We start from the raw sequence: 24,779 nt of genomic DNA on the forward strand, positions 1-24,779 counted from the left end.
GACTCGGCCGGACTCGACTCGGACTCGGATGTTAAGGACTCGGACTCAAGTCCGACTCGGCCCTCTTTGGACACGGACTTGGACTTGTACTCGGTTGTTAAGGACTTGGACTCGACTCGGACTTGGACTTGTACTCGGTTGTTAAGGACTTGGACTCGACTCGGACTCGACAAAGGTGGACTCGGACCCAACACAAGAAAATACATTCTGCTTTACAATTCTGTGCTTCACAAAACTCAGGGTTTGAACAACATGAGTTGTGCCTTTAAATGTGTGAGTGACTTTTTTTTAGCATGATATAAACTGCAATTGCAGAAAATAGAGGTATTCAAGATAAAAAAGAAAAAACGTCCGAATTGTAAGTAGTAAATTTAGAATTCTGTGAAAAAAGTCAAAATGGCTTTAAGTAAATTAAGTTTTCAGGGGGAAAAAAGTAAAACTTGGAATTCAGACAAAATAAGTTAAAGTTGTGAGAAGTAAACTTAGAAATCAGAGAAAAAAAATTGTGAGACATAAAGTTAAAATTATTAACAAAATAAGTTAAAATTGTGAGACGTAAACTTAAAATAATTAACAAAATAAGTTAAAATAGTGAGACGTAAACTTAGAAATCAGAGAAAAAAATTGTGAGACGTAAAGTTAAAATTATTAACAAAACAAGTTAAAATTTTGAGACGTAAACTTAGAATTCCAAATAAAATAAGTTAAAATTTTGAGAAGTAAAGTTAAAATTATTAACAAAATAAGTTACAATTTTGAGAAGTAAAGTTAAAATTATTAACAAAATAAGTTACAATTTTGAGAAGTAAAGTTAAAATTATTAACAAAATAAGGTAAAATTGTGAGACGTAAACTTTAAATTATTAACAAAATAAGTTACAATTGTGAGAAGTAAACTTAGAATTCCAAACAAAATAAGTTAAATTTGTGAGACGTAAACTTAGAATTCCAAATAAAATAAGTTAAAATTTTGAGAAGTAAAGTTAAAATTATTAACAAAATAAGTTACAATTTTGAGAAGTAAAGTTAAAATTATTAACAAAATAAGTTACAATTTTGAGAAGTAAAGTTAAAATTATTAACAAAATAAGGTAAAATTTGTGAGACGTAAACTTTAAATTATTAACAAAATAAGTTGAAATTGCGAGAAGTAAACGTAAAATTCGGAGAAAAACAGTCAGAATTGTAAGTAGTAAATTGAGAATTCTGTGAAAAAAAATCTAAATGGCTTAAAGTAAATTAAGTATTCAGGGGGAAGAAAGTCACAATTGCGAGAAGTAAACTTAGAATTGCAAGAAAAGTCACAATTGCGAGAAGTAAACTTGGAATTCAGACAAACAAAGTAAAAAAAAATGTGAGACGTAAACTTAAAATTATGAAAAAATAAGTTAAAATTGTGAGACATAAACTTAGAATTCCAAGAAAATAAGTAAAAATTGCGAGATGTGAACTTAGAATTCCAGTTAAGTCCACTTTGTCCTTACTCTAGCATGTATACACTGGAATGAGATTGTGTGGATGCAACAACATTACACAAGACTACATTACACAACAAAAAGAGTTAAAATTATGAGGATAAGTAAACTTATAATTCCAAGAAAAACCGTCAGAATTGTGAGAAGTAAACTTCCCGTATGTAGAAAACACATTACTGGCCTCGCAGACAATACTCATAATATCCTCAATATACAGCAGAAATATTACAACACGAGGAAGTCTCCGCTTGAGATATGTAAAGTAATCAGATTCTCTTTAGTAACAGAATAATTCACTCACAGAGTCTTCAGAACAGAACGACAGACAAGCAAAGCTCTCGTCCATCTTCGTCTTCGTGAGCGTGTGTAACCATCGACCGGACTGGATCGGGGGTTCTGGGAGTAACCGGACCGGCCGGAGAAACACGAGCCGCTCGAGGAGCATTAATAACTCATGAGTCCGACACTAGTGAGGAGTGCACTGCACACTCAGTGTTCAGAGACCGTGGGTTATTCATGTCCAACGCTTTTATATACGGGTCACAAGCTTGGGTCAACCAGTGGAATTAATACTTTTATAATAAAGACTTTTATTATGTTACAAAAGATTCTATTTCAAATAAATGCGGTTCTTTTGAACTTTCTATTCATCAAAGAATCCTGAAAAATTAAATATATGTTGTTTCCACAGAAATATGAACTGTTTTCAACACTGATAATAATCATAAATGTGTCTTGATCATCAGATCATCATATTACACTGATTTCTGGAGGATCATGTGACACTGAAGACTGGAGTAATGATGATAAACTCAGCTTTGATCACAGGAATAAATTACACTTTACTATATATTCACATAGAGAACTGATGATCTACATTATAATCATATTTCACTGTTTTACTGTATTTTTACCTAATAAAAAGAAGTAATAATTACATCAAATGATCATTTAATTGACTTAGTTCAGGTTATTCAATATATGGAAGTGTTGTTATTGTAAACCGAAACTATGAACAATCGATTTTTGGTGATGGAAATGAGGCAGAAATAAAAATAAATATAAATATTAAAAGAAAAAATTAAACTTGAACAAATATGTTTCTGAAATTGCTGTAGAAATGTTGCCTTGGCCATTTTTTATTTTATTATTAAGTTTAAAATGACAAAAAATAAAATGAACAAAGCTAAAATATTAAAAAGCACCTACAAATATACTAAAATGCATGTAAAAATATTAATAAATACTATAATAAACTTAAACAAATTAGTTTGTGATTATGCAGTAGAAACGCTGCCTTAGTAATTTTATTGTATTACTTTATTTATAAGTTTAAGTTTTACAATGGCTACTGAAAAAAATATTAAATTAAAGCTAAAATTTTAAAAAGCACCTACAAACGATTTTTTAACATAATATTACATATTATTACATGTATTAATAAATTCTATAATAGTAAATCATACTAAAATGACACTGATATGAATATATATATTGATCTTAATAGTCACTATGATATTTAATTTCTGTCCATCCCTGTTTCCCACTAGCTGATGATCTATGAACTTACAGTTCAGGCTTAACGATAGTGACAGAAGGAAAGTCATTAATTTTCTAAGCACTGAAATGATTGACATGCAAATGAAGCTGTTAAACTGGGATCCGTTGCCATGGCAGCGGAGTGAGGCTGTGAGAGGGCGAATGACAATCAAACTAATATCTCCAGCTAATTAGTAGCCGGACAGTGAAGCGAATCCCACAGGAAAACTGCAGGAAACTAAAGCTTAACACTCCTGAAGAAACTTCATAAATATATCATCATCAGAGGAACACTTACAACAAGCTCTCGTTTATTAACGTATAATATTCATGTTAGTTCACAGTGGATTATTAACTAAAGTTAACACATAAAATGTATTAGAGAATGTTGCTCATTGTTAGTTAACTAATGAAACCTTGAGGTAAAGTGTTATTAATATAGCATTACCATATCTATTTTATATTATAATCTTTTCACAATATTTATCTGCAACAAAAAGTTAAACACTTTCATTGAATACGACTACTAAAAATACAAGCACTCATTTATATAACCAAATCTAAAAACATCAGCATTTAAGTGCATATTTAATTTCACTACACAAAACAATACGTAAAACACCGCAAACTGACTCTCTGAATTATTTTGAATTTTCATGATTGATTCATTTCAGCGACTCGCTTCATTTAAATGATTCAATGAATCACTCTCTGAATCATTTTGAATTTTCATGAATGAATCATTTCAGCGACTCGATTCATTTAAATGATTCAATGAATCACTCTCTGAATCATTTAGAATTTTCATGATTGATTCATTTCAGCGACTCGCTTCATTTAAATGATTCAATGAATCACTCTCTGAATCATTTTGAATTTTCATGATTGATTCATTTCAGCGACTCGATTCATTTAAATCATTCAATGAATCACTCTCTGAATCATTTAGAATTTTCATGATGGATTCATTTAAGTGATTTAATGAATCACTTAAATTAATCGATTCACTTAAATGAATCAAACACATCAAAATGTAAATATTAATGATATATTACATAACATGATATTATATAATTATGTGGGTTTCAGGCACAAGTCTCTCAGTAAATGACAAATCTCCCTTTACACTGAAGACATTATTACATCCAGCTGTAAAAGCCTCGACAATAACAGCATTATACAATCGATAAATGTTTAATATCTCGGACTGAGTCTCGCTGTAATTACTTAATGTTTTTTGTTTGTCCAGTGAAGGACACATTCCAGCACATGAAGTGGATCGCTCATGCATGAGCCGAATCAATAATTCAGTCTGAGAGAGAAGCTCATCATGTTCCCAGTCGCGTTTCCATTCCACTCTTCATCTCAACACACACGCTCACACTGCAGATGTGGAGGAAACTTTATTACATTCATAATCCTAGAGGCATGGAGAGCTAGACATAACCAACTCGCCTCGGTTCTGTTCTAAAGCCTCGAGAACCCTACATAGACAGCTCCCAGCTCCCTACATAGACAACTCCCAGCTCCCTACATAGACAGCTCCCTACATAGACAACTCCCAGCTCCCTAAATAGACAACTCCCAGCTCCCTACATAGACAGCTCCCTACATAGACAACTCCCTACATAGACAGCTCCCTACATAGACAGCTCCCTACATAGACAGCTCCCAGCTCCCTACATAGACAGCTCCCTACATAGACAACTCCCAGCTCCCTACATAGACAGCTCCCTACATAGACAACTCCCTACATAGACAGCTCCCTACATAGACAGCTCCCTACATAGACAGCTCCCTACATAGACAGCTCCCTACATAGACAGCTCCCTACATAGACAACTCCCAGCTCCCTACATAGACAGCTCCCTACATAGACAGCTCCCTACATAGACAACTCCCAGCTCCCTACATAGACAGCTCCCTACATAGACAACTCCCAGCTCCCTACATAGACAGCTCCCTACATAGACAACTCCCAGCTCCCTACATAGACAGCTCCCTACATAGACAACTCCCAGCTCCCTACATAGACAGCTCCCTACATAGACAACTCCCAGCTCCCTACATAGACAGCTCCCTACATAGACAGCTCCCTACATAGACAACTCCCAGCTCCCTACATAGACAGCTCCCTACATAGACAGCTCCCTACATAGACAACTCCCTACATAGACAGCTCCCTATATAGACAGCTCCCTACATAGACAACTCCCAGCTCCCTACATAGACAGCTCCCTACATAGACAACTCCCTACATAGACAACTCCCTACATAGACAACTCCCTACATAGACAGCTACCTACATAGACAGCTCCCTACATAGACAACTCCCTACATAGACAGCTCCCTACATAGACAACTCCCAGCTCCCTACATAGACAGCTCCCTACATAGACAGCTCCCTACATAGACAGCTCCCTACATAGACAGCTCCCTACATAGACAACTCCCAGCTCCCTACATAGACAGCTCCCTACATAGACAACTCCCTACATAGACAACTCCCTACATAGACAACTCCCTACATAGACAGCTCCCTACATAGACAGCTCCCTACATAGACAGCTCCCAGCTCCCTACATAGACAGCTCCCTACATAGACAACTCCCAGCTCCCTACATAGACAGCTCCCTACATAGACAGCTCCCTACATAGACAGCTCCCTACATAGACAGCTCCCTACATAGACAACTCCCAGCTCCCTACATAGACAGCTCCCTACATAGACAGCTCCCTACATAGACAACTCCCTACATAGACAACTCCCTACATAGACAGCTCCCTACATAGACAGCTCCCTACATAGACAACTCCCAGCTCCCTACATAGACAGCTCCCTACATAGACAACTCCCAGCTCCCTACATAGACAGCTCCCTACATAGACAGCTCCTACATAGACAGCTCCCTACATAGACAGCTCCCTACATAGACAACTCCCAGCTCCCTACATAGACAGCTCCCTACATAGACAGCTCCCTACATAGACAACTCCCTACATAGACAACTCCCTACATAGACAACTCCCTACATAGACAGCTACCTACATAGACAGCTCCCTACATAGACAACTCCCTACATAGACAGCTCCCTACATAGACAACTCCCAGCTCCCTACATAGACAGCTCCCTACATAGACAACTCCCAGCTCCCTACATAGACAGCTCCCTACATAGACAGCTACATACTTACACACAAACACACTCACACTCTTCATCGCAAACACGCCACAACAACAGTTCAGGACACTATCAGCAGACACACACACTCACAGGTCTTAAACGCCCCCTGAGGACTGCTGTCAGTCTGTGAGGGAAACTAACCGCTATTGGCTATTTGAAAAGGGGGAGGAGCCATTCAAGATGTCCCGCCTTAGCTTCCTGTTTCAGTTTAACCTGAAATTATGACAGAAAAATATTACTGTAGTTATTACCTCTAATTACAGTAATTACACATTTTTACTAATTAATTCATTTTTAAATTTAAATAAAACATACAAACAGATCCAGAAAAATTAAAAGAGAGAACACGTAATATGAAAAATTAAATGAAACAGGGTCCTATTAATCTTATTTTGACAGTACATTAGTGCAACGGTAGAAGTCACTGTCAGTCGGTATATAACATTTATCCTTTTTTTATTTTTTAAATGTGACTCAAGTAGAAACTAGTCTATTTAAAAACTGTCTCCAACAGGCACTTACAGAACAGAGGCTTTATTATATTTAATAACAGCAATTTAGCTGTCCAATCCCGTGACCCAATCATAGTAAAATCCCGCACTTTCATTCCTTCTAAAGTGATGATGGCTTACAGTGACTCTCTCAGCAGAGCGGCGCAGATTACAACAAAGCCCTGAACACGCCAGCGTGAGTCGAGATGATGTAACCGGTGACCAGATGGAAGATCACAGAGCCACAGATCCTTCTCAGAGGAAGACATGACGAGTCCAGCTCAGATACACACACACGATTGGCTGGGGAATGAGTTCGTCTCGCTCCTGCTAATGGGTCGTCGGGCAATATCTCAGACGCTTCACACGCGAGTCTGGAGACGTGTGTGCTTTACTGCAGTGCTAATGATACCGAACCCTCAGGGACGACGAGCTTCAGCTTCAGCTGCCGGCGAACAGCGTCTCTTAGCCCCGCCCTCAAACACTGGAGTTGTATTTTAGCATAATCCCGCCTCTGGTGTTGATTGGCTTAACAGCGTATCTTAGCCCCGCCCTCAAACACTGGAGTTGTATATTAGCATAATCCCACCTCTGGTCTTGATTGGCTGAACAGCGTCTCTTAGCTCCGCCCTCAAACACTGGAGTTGTTTATTACCATAATCCCGCCTCTGGTCTTGATTGGCTGAACAGCGTCTCTTAGCTCCGCCCTCAAACACTGGAGTTGTATATTAGCATAATTCCGCCTCTGGTCTTGATTGGCTAAACAGCGTCTCTTAGCTCCGCCGTCAAACACTGGAGTTGTATATTAGCATAATCCCGCCTCTGGTCTTGATTGGCTGAACAGCGTCTCTTAGCTCCGCCATCAAACACTGGAGTTGTATATTAGCATAATCCCGCCTCTGGTCTTGATTGGCTGAACAGCGTCTCTTAGCTCCGCCGTCAAACACTGGAGTTGTATATTAGCATAATCCCGCCTCTGGTCTTGATTGGCTGAACAGCGTCTCTTAGCTCCGCCATCAAACACTGGAGTTGTATATTAGCATAATCCCGCCTCTGGTCTTGATTGGCTGAACAGCGTCTCTTAGCTCCGCCCTCAAACACTGGAGTTGTATATTAGCATAATCCAGCCTCTGGTGTTGATTGGCTGAACAGCGTCTCTTAGCCCCGCCCTCAAACACTGGAGTTGTATATTAGCATAATCCAGCCTCTGGTGTTGATTGGCTGAACAGCGTCTCTTAGCTCCGCCCTCAAACACTGGAGTTGTTTATTACCATAATCCCGCCTCTGGTCTTGATTGGCTGAACAGCGTCTCTTAGCTCCGCCCTCAAACACTGGAGTTGTATATTAGCATAATTCCGCCTCTGGTCTTGATTGGCTAAACAGCGTCTCTTAGCTCCGCCGTCAAACACTGGAGTTGTATATTAGCATAATCCCGCCTCTGGTCTTGATTGGCTGAACAGCGTCTCTTAGCTCCGCCATCAAACACTGGAGTTGTATATTAGCATAATCCCGCCTCTGGTCTTGATTGGCTGAACAGCGTCTCTTAGCTCCGCCGTCAAACACTGGAGTTGTATATTAGCATAATCCCGCCTCTGGTCTTGATTGGCTGAACAGCGTCTCTTAGCTCCGCCATCAAACACTGGAGTTGTATATTAGCATAATCCCGCCTCTGGTCTTGATTGGCTGAACAGCGTCTCTTAGCTCCGCCCTCAAACACTGGAGTTGTATATTAGCATAATCCAGCCTCTGGTGTTGATTGGCTGAACAGCGTCTCTTAGCCCCGCCCTCAAACACTGGAGTTGTATATTAGCATAATTCCGCCTCTGGTCTTGATTGGCTGAACAGCGTCTCTTAGCCCCGCCCTCAAACACTGGAGTTGTATATTAGCATAATCCCGCCTCTGGTGTTGATTGGCTGAACAGCGTCTCTTAGCCCCGCCCTCAAACACTGGAGTTGTTTATTACCATAATCCCGCCTCTGGTCTTGATTGGCTGAACAGCGTCTCTTAGCTCCGCCCTCAAACACTGGAGTTGTATATTAGCATAATTCCGCCTCTGGTCTTGATTGGCTAAACAGCGTCTCTTAGCTCCGCCGTCAAACACTGGAGTTGTATATTAGCATAATCCCGCCTCTGGTCTTGATTGGCTGAACAGCGTCTCTTAGCTCCGCCATCAAACACTGGAGTTGTATATTAGCATAATCCCGCCTCTGGTCTTGATTGGCTGAACAGCGTCTCTTAGCTCCGCCCTCAAACACTGGAGTTGTATATTAGCATAATCCAGCCTCTGGTGTTGATTGGCTGAACAGCGTCTCTTAGCCCCGCCCTCAAACACTGGAGTTGTATATTAGCATAATTCCGCCTCTGGTCTTGATTGGCTGAACAGCGTCTCTTAGCCCCGCCCTCAAACACTGGAGTTGTATATTAGCATAATCCCGCCTCTGGTGTTGATTGGCTGAACAGCGTCTCTTAGCCCCGCCCTCAAACACTGGAGTTGTATATTAGCATAATCCCGCCTCTGGTGTTGATTGGCTGCACAGCGTCTCTTAGCCCCGCCCTCAAACACTGGAGTTGTATATTAGCATAATCCCGCCTCTGGTGTTGATTGGCTGAACAGCGTCTCTTAGCTCCGCCCTCAAACACTGGAGTTGTATATTAGCATAATCCCGCCTCTGATCTTGATTGGCTGAACAGCGTCTCTTAGCCCCGCCCTCAAACACTGGAGTTGTATATTAGCATAATTCCGCCTCTGGTCTTGATTGGCTGAACAGCGTCTCTTAGTCCCGCCCTCAAACACTGGAGTTGTATATTAGCATAATCCCGCCTCTGGTCTTGATTGGCTGAACAGCGTCTCTTAGCTCCGCCCTCAAACTGTAGTGTATCTGAGACTGGAAGAGTTCGGTACGTGTTGTTCATGTCGAGAAGACGCTGTTTTCTGAGATCGAGACGGTAAAACCCACGCCATCGTTACTGTTCCTATCACTGTGATCAAGAGCTGAGATTCAGATATGATCATGAGCGTTTGCATTCTGACCAATCACAACAGACTGGGTCATCTGACCAATCACAGCAGACTGGGTCGTTTGAACATCAAAGCAGAGTAGACCAATCACCGCAGACTGGATCATCTGACCATCACAGCAGAGTAGGCCAATCACAGCAGACTGGATCATCTGACCATCACAGGAGAGTAGACCAATCACAGCAGACTGGATCATCTGACCATCACAGCAGAGTAGGCCAATCACAGCAGACTGGATCATCTGACCAATCACAGGAGAGTAGACCAATCACAGCAGACTGGATCATCTGACCATCACAGTAGAGTAGGCCAATCACAGCAGACTGGATCATCTGACCATCACAGCAGAGTAGGCCAATCACAGCAGACTGGATCATCTGACCAATCACAGGAGAGTAGACCAATCACAGCAGACTGGATCATCTGACCATCACAGTAGAGTAGGCCAATCACAGCAGACTGGATCATCTGACCATCACAGTAGAGTAGGCCAATCACAGCAGACTGGATCATCTGACCATCACAGCAGAGTAGGCCAATCACAGCAGACTGGATCATCTGACCATCACAGCAGAGTAGGCCAATCACAGCAGACTGGATCATCTGACCAATCACAGGAGAGTAGACCAATCACAGCAGACTGGATCATCTGACCATCACAGTAGAGTAGGCCAATCACAGCAGACTGGATCATCTGACCATCACAGCAGAGTAGGCCAATCACAGCAGACTGGGTCTTCTGACCAATCACAACAGACTAGGTCATCTGACCAATCACAGCAGAGTGGGTCATCTGACCAATCACAACAGACTGGGTCTTCTGACCAATCACATCAGAGTGGGTCTTCTGACCAATCACAGCAGAGTGGGTCATCTGACCAATCACAGCAGAGTAGGCCAATCACAGCAGAGTAGACCAATCACAGCAGAGTGGGTCATCTGACCAATCACAACAGACTGGGTCTTCTGACCAATCACAACAGACTAGGTCATCTAACCAATCACAGCAGAGTAGGCCAATCACAGCAGACTGGATCATCTGACCAATCACAGCAGAGTGGGTCATCTGACCAATCACAGCAGAGTAGGCCAATCACAGCAGAGTAGGCCAATCACAGCAGAGTAGACCAATCACAGCAGAGTGGGACATCTGACCAATCACAGCAGACTGGGTCATCTGACCATCACAGCAGGGTAGGCCAATCACAGCAAACTGGATCATCTGACCAATCACAGGAGAGTAGACCAATCACAGCAGAGTAGGCCAATCACAGCAAACTGGATCATCTGACCAATCACAGGAGAGTAGACCAATCACAGCAGAGTAGGCCAATCACAGCAGAGTAGACCAATCACAGCAGAGTAGGCCAATCACAGCAAACTGGATCATCTGACCAATCACAGGAGAGTAGACCAATCACAGCAGAGTAGGCCAATCACAGCAGAGTAGACCAATCACAGCAGAGTAGGCCAATCACAGCAGAGTAGGTCATCTGACCAATCACAGCAGACTGGGTCATCTGACCAATCACAGCAGACTAGGTCATCTGACCAATCACAGCAGAGTAGACCAATCACAGCAGAGTAGACCAATCACAGCAGACTGGGTCTTCTGACCAATCATAACAGACTAGGTCATCTGACCAATCACAGCAGAGTAGGCCAATCACAGCAGACTGGATCATCTGACCAATCACAGGAGAGTAGACCAATCACAGCAGAGTGGGTCATCTGACCAATCACAGCAGAGTGGGTCTTCTGACCAATCACAGCAGAGTGGGTCATCTGACCAATCACAGCAGAGTAGGCCAATCACAGCAGAGTAGACCAATCACAGCAGAGTGGGTCATCTGACCAATCACAACAGACTGGGTCTTCTGACCAATCACAGCAGAGTGGGTCTTCTGACCAATCACAGCAGAGTGGGTCATCTGACCAATCACAGCAGAGTAGGCTAATCACAGCAGAGTAGACCAATCACAGCAGAGTGGGTCATCTGACCAATCACAACAGACTGGGTCTTCTGACCAATCACAACAGACTAGGTCATCTGACCAATCACAGCAGAGTAGCCCAATCACAGCAGACTGGATCATCTGACCAATCACAGCAGAGTGGGTCATCTGACCAATCACAGCAGAGTAGGCCAATCACAGCAGAGTAGGCCAATCACAGCAGAGTAGACCAATCACAGCAGAGTGGGTCATCTGACCAATCACAGCAGAGTGGGTCAATCACAGCAGACTGGATCATCTGACCAATCACAGCAGAGTAGACCAATCACAGCAGAGTAGGCCAATCACAGCAAACTGGATCATCTGACCAATCACAGGAGAGTAGACCAATCACAGCAGAGTAGGCCAATCACAGCAGAGTAGACCAATCACATCAGAGTAGGCCAATCACAGCAGAGTGGGTCATCTGACCAATCACAGCAGACTAGGTCATCTGACCAATCACAGCAGAGTAGACCAATCACAGCAGACTGGATCATCTGACCAATCACAGGAGAGTAGACCAATCACAGCAGAGTAGGCCAATCACAGCAGACTGGATCATCTGACCAATCACAGGAGAGTAGACCAATCACAGCAGACTGGATCATCTGACCAATCACAGGAGAGTAGACCAATCACAGCAGAGTAGACCAATCACAGCAGAGTAGACCAATCACAGAAGAGTAGGCCAATCACAGCAGAGTGGGTCATCTGACCAATCACAGCAGACTAGGTCATCTGACCAATCACAGCAGAGTAGACCAATCACAGCAGACTGGATCATCTGACCAATCACAGCAGAGTAGACCAATCACAGAAGAGTAGGCCAATCAGAGCAGACAGGGTCATCTGACCAATCACAGCAGAGCAGCTCTCAGAGAGGCGGGGTTTAGAGAGACTGGATCTCTGATGGAAGCGTGTCACACACTGAGAGGAAGCGGCTGATGAGGACATTAGTGTGTTCTTTTACCTCGGATGCGTGTAAACTAGCATAATAGTGCACTTTACATGAACACTGCAATCCTGCACTGTTGAACACAGTAATAAAACAGTCTTGATTTAAGAATCTTCAGATGTGTGAGCAGTAAAACACGGAGTAAGTGTGGCATCTTGATATCATCAGTAATGGAGGCTCTTCACACGGCCCCTGACAGAGATGTGCTGCCGGCCGTCATTAACGCGCTCCGAAACACCGAGTCCCGAATCCCGAGCGTCGCCGGAGCAGCTGGGAAACACCACTGCTAATGACGGGGCAATAACACACACACAGCTGCTGATGAGCGTCTCACACACAGATATTACACCGGAGCTGAAGCCGAGGCAGAGCCGCTCACAGCAATACAGGAAATACAGAAGCTTCATTACTTCTGGAGTTACCATAGTTACACGTATCTGTCATTTACTCATCCTCATGCTTCAAACCTGGACCATTGTTGTTCTTTCTTCTGCGGGACGGAGACCGGGCCTTTTTACACCTTTTTGTTTTCATAAAATGATCATTTGGACCCCTAAAGTTTTTACTAAAACACCAAATCTGATATTAAAGTTTTAATTAGCCAACAACCAAATATTAAGTTTATTGGTAACACTTTACAATAAGGTTCCATTACTTAACAACTTAGCATTATTAATATGAACTAACAATGAGCAATACATTTGTTATTAGCAAATCAAAATATTTAACATAACAATAAAATTTTACATTATTACATTATTAACCGGTTAATGGCCATTTCAATGTCAGTTCAGAACAATTAAATGTGATGTTGAACATTTCGTTGGTTTGTTTGTGTTCGTTGAACCGGTTCGGAGCCCTGATCTGCATTTTAAACTTGAAAGTACAATGTTTACATTTGGCATTTTATATAGCAATATTTTATGTTGAGCCTGTAATCAGTTGTTTTTGAAAAGTGTTTTAATATGTCATTCATATTTTATATTTCTACATTCTTAATCAAACATTTGCCCAGAAGTTCTAAATAAAGGGAGAAAAAAATATATATTTTTGAGCATATACTTAGTATACTCAATATATATATATATCAAATTATTTTAGTTGATATACTAAAAGAAAGTATTTTCCGTGTGGTATACACTGTAAACAAATATTTTCATGATTTGTTATCACAACTTTTTATCTTTTGTCAAATCAACTTCGATACCCGTAAGTGTGAAGATAACACACTATTTTGAGTTTCTGTTTATTAAACATTATTCTTCATTGTATTAACTCAAATTAATTAAAATGAACTCAAAAGTTTAAGGCAACAAGGTAACTTGCTTTTTTAATTTGAACCAATTTTTTTTTTACAGTGTTTATATATATATATAAACTATTAATTGATTGAATTTACAGAAAAGGTCCTATATCGTGATGTATATCGTTATCGGGATATGAGATTTTGGTCATATCGCGCAGCCCTAGTTACAGTATTTATTCATCTTTGTTTCTAGTTAATAATAATAATAATAATATAACTGTTCATTGTTAGTTCATGTTAGTCCATTACATAAAATTAACAGATACAACTTTTGATTTAATAATGTATTAGTAAATGCTGAAATTAACATTAAGATTAATAAATGCCTTTATTGTTCATTCATATGAATCAATAAAACCTGAAGACTGGAGTAATGATGATAAACTCAGCTTTGATCACAGGAATAAATTACACTTTACTCACATATATTCACATAGAAAACAGCATTTTTAAATTGTATTAATATTTTAACATTTTTACTGTATTTTTGATCAGATAAATTCAGCTTTGATCACAGGAATAATCTATACTTTACTAATACTAACAGCTGATTTACATTGATATAATATTTCACAATTTTTCCTGCATTTTTGATCAAATAAATGTGAGGCAAAACATTCACAGATCTTCAGAACTTCAACTTCACAATCTTCAGAAACATTAACAAATCTTACCGAACTCAAACTTTTGAAATGTAGTGTATGCCGAAGAGCAAATTATGCAACACAACTTGAAAAGCTCTAGCTAAGAATTTGTGTCTATGTTGAGTACTTGTAATGTTGTGGTGAGAAATATTTAAAATCTGAGCGCTTCTACCCGAGCTCATGAATATTCTGCACGTGCATCACTCTGTGTCTGGCACACGCTGTACCTTCTGTGTGAACAATGAGCGTGTTTAAAGAGCAGGTCGCATGGAAAAACCACACGCAGCAGAAACGCATGCATGCAGTAATAACTGACCGGCCGGATAGACTGACCAACACACACTACTTCAAAACCTGAGCTTTCTTAGAGTTCAGCACGGATGAAAGAATCGCTTGAAACCTGCCAAGAACGTGTTTAGGTCACCAAATTCAACAGAAAAAATGCATAGTTATAATTTGCACATTTTCTTAACCACATTTTCTCCCTTAATTCTCATTATTTTCCAGCATTTGGGAATTTTCCTATCAGTTTTTTTCAATTATCATTAATCTCTGTGTTGATTCTCTATATTGTCATTTTAATTGTGCTAAAAATAGGCTCCAGTTTTGAGCTAAATGTAGTCTTATTTTTTTATTTTATTTTTTTAAATGAGATTTTAATGCAGAATATTTGTACAGTGCTGTAAAGCACACAAAAAGGTGATGCAATTGCTAATTTTCATTTGCACAAATCTCACAGAAAAAAAGCATTTGCACTGATGAAAATGATAAATGCTATAATTATAATTGTAGTCATGATTGTAATTGTTTGAGGCCAGAGCAAAATAAAGCCGTTTAAATGGCATCTGGGCATTAATAACTGAGATCATCACTGCCCTCATCAGACCTTCACTGAAACTACAGCAACACCTTCACTGAAACTACAGCAACACCTTCACTGAAACTACATCAACACCTTCACTGAAACTACAGCAACACCTTCACTGAAACTACAGCAACACCTTCACTGAAACTACAGCAACACCTTCACTGAAACTACAGCAACACCTTCACTGAAACTACAGCAACACCTTCACTGAAACTACAACAACACCTTCACTGAAACTACAACACCTTCACTGAAACTACAACAACACCTTCACTGAAACTACAGCAACACCTTCACTGAAACTACAGCAACACCTTCACTGAAACTACAACAACACCTTCACTGAAACTACAACAACACCTTCACTGAAACTACAGCAACACCTTCACTGAAACTACAGCAACACCTTCACTGAAACTACAACAACACCTTCACTGAAACTACAACAACACCCTCACTGAAACTACAGCAACACCTTCACTGAAACTACAGCAACACCTTCACTGAAACTACAACAACACCTTCACTGAAACTACAGCAACACCTTCACTGAAACTACAACAACACCTTCACTGAAACTACAACAACACCTTCACTGAAACTACAGCAACACCTTCACTGAAACTACAGCAACACCTTCACTGAAACTACAGCAACACCTTCACTGAAACTACAACAACACCTTCACTGAAACTACAACAACACCTTCACTGAAACTACAGCAACACCTTCACTGAAACTACAGCAACACCTTCACTGAAACTACAGCAACACCTTCACTGAAACTACTATAACACCTTCACTGAAACTACAGCAACACCTTCACTGAAACTACAGCAACACCTTCACTGAAACTACAACAACACCTTCACTGAAACTACAGCAACACCTTCACTGAAACTACAGCAACACCTTCACTGAAACTACAGCAACACCTTCACTGAAACTACAACAACACCTTCACTGAAACTACAACAACACCTTCACTGAAACTACAACACCTTCACTGAAACTACATCAACACCTTCACTGAAACTACAGCAACACCTTCACTGAAACTACAACAACACCTTCACTGAAACTACAGCAACACCTTCACTGAAACTACAGCAACACCTTCACTGAAACTACAACAACACCTTCACTGAAACTACAACAACACCTTCACTGAAACTACAGCAACACCTTCACTGAAACTACAGCAACACCTTCACTGAAACTACAACAACACCTTCACTGAAACTACAGCAACACCTTCACTGAAACTACAACAACACCTTCACTGAAACTACAGCAACACCTTCACTGAAACTACAGCAACACCTTCACTGAAACTACAACAACACCTTCACTGAAACTACTATAACACCTTCACTGAAACTACAGCAACACCTTCACTGAAACTACAGCAACACCTTCACTGAAACTACAACAACACCTTCACTGAAACTACAGCAACACCTTCACTGAAACTACAGCAACACCTTCACTGAAACTACAGCAACACCTTCACTGAAACTACAACAACACCTTCACTGAAACTACAACAACACCTTCACTGAAACTACAACACCTTCACTGAAACTACATCAACACCTTCACTGAAACTACAGCAACACCTTCACTGAAACTACAACAACACCTTCACTGAAACTACAGCAACACCTTCACTGAAACTACAGCAACACCTTCACTGAAACTACAACACCTTCACTGAAACTACAGCAACACCTTCACTGAAACTACAACAACACCTTCACTGAAACTACATCAACACCTTCACTGAAACTACAACAACACCTTCACTGAAACTACAACAACACCTTCACTGAAACTACAACAAGTAGTTCAACACTGATTCATATAGTGCCAATTCTCTACAAATGACACACACACAAAAACGCCATGAAAGCATCATAATTAATTCTTAAGTCAATACAATATCTTTGGCAAGATTATCAGTGAATAATGACTAAAACATCAGTTTAGAACAACATGAGGATGACAAAACTCACATTTTTGGATGAACATTTTTGAAGCGAAGCTGACGCACATGTAAACTAACTCTTCACGAAACATTATTATTTAAAGCGTAATAGATGTAGATCACGAGTGACATTGACACGCTGCTTCGCTAAAGCAATAGGACTTCCTCATGTTCAGTAAAATCAGTTGTTTAGGGGTTTTTAGGAGACTCGTTGAGTAAATAATCATTTATCCTTCATAATCCTCTGACATGCATCTTTAGTCCTCGTTCAAGGCCGTTCCTCCACATGGAAACAGGATTCATGCGCACTTTAATTATTTTAGGCATCATCTTTCCAGCGAGTTCTCTCCAGCAGCGAAGAGATGCATGAATTAAAGATGATGCTTTCATAACTCTCCAAAGTGCTTCTTTTCATACACTGTCTTATAAATAAGATGAAGCGCTCTTTAACCTTCAGCCTATCTTTCCAAAGTCCACATATTCACAGTGCACATCGGCCATATCCACTGACGGAAGCTTTACACCGCGTTTCCCAATCAAGCTTTTGCCCTTCAGTGACATTTGATCAACTTAATTAATTTAGATCATTATGTTAATTTAATCCCTCAAGTCCAATATTTTCCTTCTGCGAGAGCTATTGTTTTCAGGAGATTAAGAATGCAGCGGATTACGGTTTATAAAGAACGAGTTATTGCTTCAAAAAGATCACGACAACTAACATTACAAGACAATTTTGTCATTATTCAAGCATAACATGTTCCAGACGTTCATGATTCAGATTCAGAACACGTGCACTAATTCATAGTGACCATGCATGTCAAAACAGAGACCAACATTATTTCTTCAGTCTTACGGATGACAGCTTTATTCCAAGCTTGAAAATAAGGCTTCACAATTAATCAAAATACAATAAAAATAAAAAAGGTGTTGTTATCCCATTTACTTCTTCCCCAAATCCTGCAGCCCGACGGGATTTTTACATGTGAATGTTTTCCATGACCATGAGACCCAGTACGGCTGCTTTTAGGAGTCATGATCGCGAGAAGTATGGAGTCAGAAGTGTCAATATTTCTCATGTTAAGGAAAATAAAGAACATAATTGTGTGTTTTGGAGAGTAAATAATGAAACAGTTCATCTGTGCAGATGCTGGTGATTAAGACAATCATGAAAGAGCTTTGCAGAATTTGAAGATTTTGTAAAACGTTTCAACATCGACATAAAATCTTTCTCATTCCAAGCATCACAAAAGACTTGCAATCCCAACAGCACTGCGAACACTGGGAATAGCACTAGAAACACTGGGAACAACAATGGGAACAGCACTGGGAACAACACTGGGGAAACTGGGAACAGCACTGGGAATACTGAACAACACTGGGAAAACTGGGAACAGCACTGGGAAAACTGGGAATTGCACTGGGAACAACACTGGGAACAGCATTGGGAACAACAGTGGAAAACAGCACTGGGAACAGCACTGGGAACAACACTGGGAACAGCACTGGGAACACAGGGAACAGCACTAGGAACACTGGGAACAGCACTGGGAACAACACTGGGAACCGCACTGGGAACACAGGGAACAGCACTAGGAACACTGGGAACAGCACTGGGAACAACACTGGGAACCGCACTGGGAACCGCACTGGGAACAGCACTGGGAACAGCACTGGGAACAGCACTGGGAAAAACACTGGGAACAGCACTCAGAACAACAGTGGAAAACAGCACTGGGAACAGCATTGGGAGCAGCATTGGGAACAGCACTGGGAGCAGCACTAGGAGCAGCACTGGGGACAGCACTGGGAACAGCACTGGGAACAGCACTGGGAACAGCACTGGGGACAGCACTGGGAATAGTACTACGAACAGCACCGGGAATAGAACTGGGAACAGCACTGGGAACAATAGCACTGGGAAGAACACTGGGAACAACACTGGGAACAGCATTGGGAACAGTATTAGGAACAGCACTGGGATCAGAACTGGGAACAGCACCGGGAATAGAACTGGGAACAACACTGGGAACAATAGCACTGGGAAGAACACTGGGAATAGCACTGGGAACAACATTGGGAAAAGCACTGGGAACAACATTGGGAAAAGCACTGGGAACAGCACTGGGAACAACACTGGGAACCGCACTAGGAACAACACTGGGAACCGCACTGGGAACAGCACCGGGAACAACACTGTAAACAACACTGGGAACAGCACCGGGAATACTGGGAACAACACTAGGAACACTGGGAACAGCACTGGGAACACTGGGAACAACACTGGGAACAGCACTGGGAACAACACCGGAAACACTGGGAACAACACTGGGAACACTGGGAACAACACTGGGAACAACACTAGGAACACTGGGAACAACACTGGGAACAGCACTGGGAACAACAATGGGAACAGCACTGGGAACAACACCGGGAACACTGGGAACCGCACTGGGAACAACACTGGAAACAACACTGGGAACAACACCGGGAACAACACTGGGAACAACACTGGGAACAACACCGGGAACAACACTGGGAACAACACCGGGAACAACACCGGGAACAACACTGGAAACAACACTGGGAACAACACCGGGAACAACACTGGGAACAACACTGGAAACAACACTGGGAACAACACCGGGAACAACACTGGGAACAACACTGGGAACAACACCGGGAACAACACCGGGAACAACACCGGGAACAACACCGGGAACAACACTGGGAACACTGGGAAGTCCTGAAGGCCTCGATCCTCCCGTTCACACAGAACAAACCCATTCTTCATGCATAAAGCTGCCAGATGAAATGAAGAGCTGTTCCACAGATGTATAATCTGGATGATTATTGTGCAGAATAAACATTGGACGAGGCGACGATGCCGCGGGGATCCAGAGGCCAATCCTTTAGGAGGATTAGTCGGGATAAAATCAAGAAAAATCAAACAAGCCAAATAGGTTCTAGAGTTTAGAGTCACGGGGATGAAATGAGCTTAACGTCCGGCTTATATATGAGGGACACGAACTAAACCACAAGCGCCATTCTCCAGCGATCAACATATATGAGTTTGATCATGCAGAATACGGTGGTTATTATAATCATATTTAATATAACCACAGGCCAAAAGATGTAGCTACAGACATTAATGCTAATTTATGCAATAAATGACATGCATGCATACATATATATAGTTGCAAGATGTCTTAAACGTCTCAGTGAAATGAAGCGATTCTCTGTAGCAATACATCAGGATCACGTGTCCACAGTTTGACATTTTATGTGATATGAGTGCTATTATTTTTTATGACTTTATTATTGATTTACACAATAGCCCTGTGTGTCATCAATATAGTCTGATACCATTGAACATTTATAATGCACTAATTTCAGATTTAAAAATACTGATTTTTTTTATTTTATTTTTACATAGTAAGCTACTTACTCTAAATCTCTAAATGCAGTATCTTAAATTATCTATATACACTTGTGTGTGTGCGTGTGTGTGTGTGTGTGTGTGTGTGTGTGTGTGTGTGTGTGTGTGTGTGTGTGTGTACATGCTATAATATAGGCTAATGTAGCTGTTACAAATAAGGATGCATTTAATGTTAATGTTGTACTTTATTTGTAACAGAACAGCATGTTGAACACGTTACGATAATATATTATAATATAAAATTGAACAGTATATCGGTTGACAAGCCCGTATCGGTCGCACTGATTCGCTGTGTCTAAAGGTTCCATGTTTAATGTCCTCTGGTACTGAGAGACAGCGGCTCGAACTGTAATGATATTGTGATGTTTTGAGGCATCGGGACTGAATGAATGAGAAGATGCGACAGATGCGTTATCATCAGCTCCCGTGACATCATCATCATCCTTATGCATATTCATAATCCAGGCGAACACGCGATTAAAACGCAGGCATAGCAAGAAGTCAATGCGATGATATAATAATAATAACGATGTAAAGACAGTGAATATCCGCGCGATGCCTGCAGACTCACCTCCTCACGAAACCGAACACGTCCATCATGACATGGATCCGAACTCACTCCGGTTTCATCCTCAAGCGTCTCGGTGGAAAGGGTTCAGAAATGAGCGATTGATAGCAGGTCCTGTGGGATCTTCATCTTCATCTTCTCCTGCAGGACTGAAACGCGATCCGCTTTTCCCTCAGATTACATCCTCCACATCTCCTGATGCCCTCGCACAACTTTAGTTAATTCCCCATCGCGGTGGCAACAGCGCGCGAGACGAGGAAGCGCGGATGATAACGCGCGGGATCGCGTGGACAGGAGTGTAAAACAGAGCGGGTGTTGAGCACGAAGATCTCAGCTGATGGACCTCCATCTAAATCTCACATGGCCACGGTTAATGAATATGTGCTCGTGCGCGTGCAGAGGTCGCGTCATCACTAGCGCGAGACTGAGGAGAACCGAGAAGCGCGTGGCCGTTCCGTGAAAAAGAGGAGGAGGAGGATTATCGGAGATGAAGAGAGAGAGAGAGAGAGAGAGAGAGAGAGAGAGAGAGAGAGAGAGAGAGATGGTTTGGGTTGATGAACACACACCTGTGACTGTGCGCGCGCGTTCTGTGTTACGGCGCGTGTCCACTAAACTCCGCTCGCACGCTATAACGCGTCGCTGTGGGGTGTGTCGGTTGCGAGAGTGTGTTTGTGTTGTTGTTGTTTTACACACGGACAATGTAATCATCAGAAATGCACGCGATCACGTTTGGAAATAGACAAGCTGTGTTTCCAAATGCCCCAGGTAAAGATATCCTGTCAATGTTACAAACTTTTATAAACCCAGCAGACAGTATAATCACAATGAACACATCCAAACGGAAATGTTTAAAATGTAGCCAATATAGGCTAACAACTGCAAAGCGTCTAATTTGTAAACAAAATGATTCACGCACTAAATCCAGCATAGCCTAAACTCCGGCACAATCTGCATATTCATCAACTCTCAGGACAGACGTCACAGCCCAAACCTCACAGCGATTGGCTGCCGACCGCGTTTTTCGCCTGATATTTGCATAAAGTCGAGAACCTTTTTGACGCTCTCAACGCCTTTTCCGGTCCCCTGTCAATCCCAAAATGCACTGCGCGAGCGGGAAGCTCGACTTCCATAGGACACGAACGTAAAAAGATACAAAAAACGGGCTTAACCAATGGCGTACGTTTGGGGGCGGGGTTATCTGTGAGTGAGACCAATACACAGGTTTCTTGTATACAAACAATACCGGATGCGCGCGCATCCAAGAGGCAAGACCGCTATATGTTATGCCGAGTTCTGTAAAAGAACATTGTAATTAACGTAGATTTCACATTGTTTGTAAATTCTTGTTGACTCAATAATAAACTGCAATTTCAGAGTTGGATCTGTTTGCTTGTGTTTCATTTGCATATTAATATAACATTATGTAAAACGTTAGTTAGTTGACTAGAATGAAATTGTCCAACTAAGTTTGCGAATCATAAAAACCTGACATACCCTATGCATTTAGGTTAGTTTACAGCACAACAGCTCCGCGTCATCTCTGCTTCTGCTAGATATAGCAGTAAAGACTGTTGCTTTCTGCCTCTTAGATGCGCGCGCATCTGTGTGATGACGTTGCACAGAAACCCGTGTATAGCAGGCGAGAGGAGTGTTCGTGGGAAACCTTTTTGAAAACAATGAGCGTTCACGCTACTCAGACTTGTAAACGCGTTCACGTCCTCATAGAACTCATAATTACAACATGTAAACTCGGAATTTTCCGATAGATCTGATCGGTACCAGATTCGGTTTGGCAATAGTGTTGCCATAATAACTAATAGCCTAAGTCCAGGACGTGAACAGTTGTCATGTTTCTGCAGTGTTTTAAAATGTACAACACTGTTATATTACCATGGCATCAAATAATAATAATAAATAGTTAATGCATCGTGGAAACACTAATGTTGATTTTTTCTTTTGCTATTTGAGCAAATGGATACACACAAAATGAGTTTCCCATTCACTTATGTGCTGCAGTTCTTATTTATAAAGCACATACTAATACAACAATGCTGTCCATAGTGCTACACAAACAATAAAACATTAAAATATAACACAAATAACTATAATTTGCCGTTCTGTAAAGCACAGTAATACTGTATCGTCTAGTCTTGTCTCGAGAACTGTTGATTTCTCCAATAAACGAGTCAGTTTTTGGGAAACGCTTGATTCGCTGTATTCGCTAAACTCATCCGAAAGTGTTTTTCTAGCATTCATACTTTACCGTCAAACTCAATCTGAATTTTTTCTTGCATAATTTCACAATTATGCAACAAACCATTAAACAAATTGCAGACATTACGAAGCCCATGAGCTTCTGTGAGGAACATCAGACTTCATTATTAATCTGAACCAGAATCAGAGTTCATAATCAGAAAGTCATTGAGGGAACGTTACATAATAACCCAGTGTCACAACGCACCAGTGAATACTGCACTCCCAGTGTGTGTTCGCCACAGTATCCAGTGTGCGCTGAGGGAAAGCTTCATTTCCACTTGCAGAAACAATGTGGGAAATATTTTATATGTTGTGAATATTTTAAATATGAGTGAAGAACAAAACACTAAAGTCGGGTTATGGATGTGGCAAAAACACTACAGCTACAGGTTTTATTTTAGTACGCAAGTACGCAAAAAAATTAAATAATAATGCATTGAAACAAAAATTTGAGAGGAAAAAGCAAACATTGACAACATAATTAGTTATTAATATTTGTTCGGTTCTCTCTTATTTTTGCATGTGTTCATAATTTCTCTGCCTGGACAAAAATGATGTTGCACAATTTTTCATGTTTCATAGCGTTATTATCACTGATAAAACAATCATATCCAAGCACAAATACGCAATATGACTACAATATCTATAATAATATTTGAATAAATGGTGAAGATATGAATTCTACACTGACTGTACAGTGGTCTGTCTGCATAACAACTTTTTGCTTCTTTGTGATTATTTTGCGAATTTCTCATTAACGAAAATTAGTTGAGAAAATACACTCAGTTATAATATATTTATAATCATTGTCTTTGAAGTCAATGCAAGGATAAATACACTAAATAAAAAACTAAGTCACATGTCACTCCAGTCAGGATATGTTTTTATCATTTTTGCATATATTTATATATTCCAGATATATTCAAGCTCACATTAATCTGACAGCGATGAGGAAAACTCTGCATGTGCAAATCAAGCTTTTATGTGTATGAAATAATGCATGAGATGCTGCATCTGTTCATGGAAACACACACACACACACACACACACAC

The 24,779-nt window shown here is 40.9% G+C and overlaps 1 protein-coding gene across 3 annotated transcripts in view; it reads right to left on the minus strand.

Moving 5' to 3' along the window:
- Positions 1–24,779, minus strand: part of LOC307001918 (FERM and PDZ domain-containing protein 4-like) — a 96,361-nt gene that overhangs the window by 64,050 nt on the left and 7,532 nt on the right. The window contains exon 1 of one of the 3 annotated variants that reach the window (XM_079618993.1): positions 21,475–21,897. The exons of the other annotated variants lie outside the window; for them this stretch is intronic. Within the exon in view, the coding sequence (XP_079475119.1) occupies positions 21,475–21,503 (29 nt within the window). The 5' untranslated portion in view covers positions 21,504–21,897. Of the gene's footprint in view, positions 1–21,474; positions 21,898–24,779 lie in introns of those variants that run through there. 3 annotated transcript variants of the gene reach the window in all.

This window comes from Phoxinus phoxinus (genome assembly GCF_949152265.1).
Source record: "Phoxinus phoxinus genome assembly, chromosome: 7".
Classification (NCBI taxonomy): domain Eukaryota; kingdom Metazoa; phylum Chordata; class Actinopteri; order Cypriniformes; family Leuciscidae; genus Phoxinus; species Phoxinus phoxinus.